Below are 1,910 nucleotides of genomic sequence, written 5' to 3'. Positions count from 1 at the left end.
GCCATCCAGAGGGAATCCAGTGCCCCCCCCACACACACACATTGCTCCTCCAGCCCCCGGGGTGGTGGGATCCATCCAGGAGCTCAATCCAGAGGGGACCCAGTGCTCGCCCGGCGCTGGGATCCAGGAGGAGCAGCTCAGCTGGGATCCATCCCAGGATCCATCCCGGGATCCAGAGGCGACGGGAGCGACGTGGTGGTGGAGCAGGGGGGGGTGGGCTCAGTCCCGGCACCCAGTGCCCACCTTCTCCTGCAGCTTCTCCATCTCCTCCTGGTGCGCCAGCTCCGACTCCTCCAGCCCCCGCCGCTGCGCCGTCTCCTTCTTCAGGAACTCGATCTCCCTGTGGGGAGCAGGGTTGGGGGGGGCTTGTGTGTGTGGGGTGTCCCCCCCCTCCCACCCCCAGGAGACCACCCAGGAGGTGGGGCTGGGCAAGAGGGAAGGCAGGATACGGGAGGGATCGTGGTCAGGGGTGCCTGGGATCCCGCAGGAGATGGGATCCCGGTGAGGGATGGGGGGGAGGGATATCCAGGATCTGGTGCCCCAGAGGTGGGGCCACATCAAGGGGGAGGTCTCTGCCCAAGGGGTGGTCCATGGCCAGGGGATGGTCTATGCCCATGGATGGTCCTTACCCAGGAATGTGGGATGCCCCAGAAGGATCTGGTGCCCCAGGGATGGGTCCGTGCCAAGGGGAAGGTCCCTTCCCCAGGGATGCCCAGGGAGAAGCTGGTTCCCCAAGGCTGGATTTCTGCCCAGGGGATGGTCCATGCCCAAAGGGTGCCCAGGAAGGGGTCAGTGTCCTATGGGTGGCTCCACACCCAGGGGATGATTCCTGCCCAATGGATGCTCTGTGGCCACACACACGGAGTGCCCAGGAAGGGATGGGTTCCCTAGGGATGGGTGGATGCCCAGGGGGGTGCAAGGGGTGCCCAGGGCCCGGTGCTGCCCTCACTTTTGCTGGTACTCCTTGATGAGCCTCTTGGCCTTGCTGTACTTGCGCTCCAGGGTCTGGTACTGGGCTTGTGTCTCCTTGAGGTGCTCGTCCACAGCCTGGCAGAGGTTCTGGGCCTCCATCCAGTAGCCTTCCAGCTTCTCCATCCGCTCCTTGTTCTCCTCCACACTCTGCTCCAGCTGGGCCTTCTCTGCCCGCCAGCGAGCCTTCTCCTGCTCCAGGGACTGCAGCTGGGGACAGGGGACAGGGCACAGCCAGGGGGCAGGTGTGACATGGCATGACATGGTGTGACATAGTGAGACATGGTGAGACACAGCATGGCATGGCACAGCCAGGGAGCAGGCACAGTGTGATGTGGCATGGCATGGCATGACATGATGTGACATGACATGACATGGTGAGATATAGCATGGCATGGCACAGCCAGGGAGCAGGCATGGTGTGATGTGGCATGGCATGGCATGGCATGACATGGCATGACATGATGTGACATGGTGAGATACAGCATGGCATGGCACAGGCAGGGGGCAGGCACGGTGTGATGTGGCATGGCATGGCATGACATGATGTGACATGACATGACATGATGTGACATGGTGAGATATAGCATGGCATGGCACAGCCAGGGAGCAGGCATGGTGTGATATGGCATGGCATGACATGATGTGACACGGCGTGACGTGGCATTGCCAGGGAGCAGGGGTGACACAGCAGGACACAGCACAGCCCCTTGCGGGTGCCTGGGGGGAGCTGGGAAGGGTTGGGGGAGCCACGGGGGGAGCCAGCAAGCAGAGGGGGGGGTCCCTCCCAGGGGGTCTCTCCCAGGAGGTCCCTCCCAGCACTCACCTTCCTCTTCAGCTGCTGGATCTCAGCCTCGGTGACTGCGTGTTTGATCTGGAGCTGCCGGAGGAGCCGGGGTTGGGACACGTCCCATCTGCTGGCCGCCCCCCCCCCCCCCGCC

General features: G+C 63.4%; 1 protein-coding gene across 1 annotated transcript in view; it reads right to left on the bottom strand.

Annotated features, from left to right (window-relative positions):
• Positions 1-243: 243 nt before the first annotated feature.
• PPP1R9B (protein phosphatase 1, regulatory subunit 9B) overlaps positions 244-1,910 on the bottom strand; it is a gene marked incomplete at both ends in the record, with an annotated part of 16,566 nt that continues 14,899 nt past the window's right edge. The window contains 3 exons of the mRNA XM_010000401.1: positions 244-340; positions 950-1,179; positions 1,796-1,883. Coding sequence (XP_009998703.1) covers positions 244-340; positions 950-1,179; positions 1,796-1,883 — 415 coding nt within the window. The remainder of the gene's footprint in view (positions 341-949; positions 1,180-1,795; positions 1,884-1,910) is intronic.

This window comes from Chaetura pelagica, unplaced genomic scaffold, assembly GCF_000747805.2.
Source record: "Chaetura pelagica isolate M959 unplaced genomic scaffold, ChaPel_1.0 scaffold2336, whole genome shotgun sequence".
NCBI lineage: Eukaryota > Metazoa > Chordata > Aves > Apodiformes > Apodidae > Chaetura > Chaetura pelagica.
The sequence above is the reverse complement of the archived record's forward strand: the minus strand, read 5'-3'. Positions and strand labels throughout refer to the sequence as shown.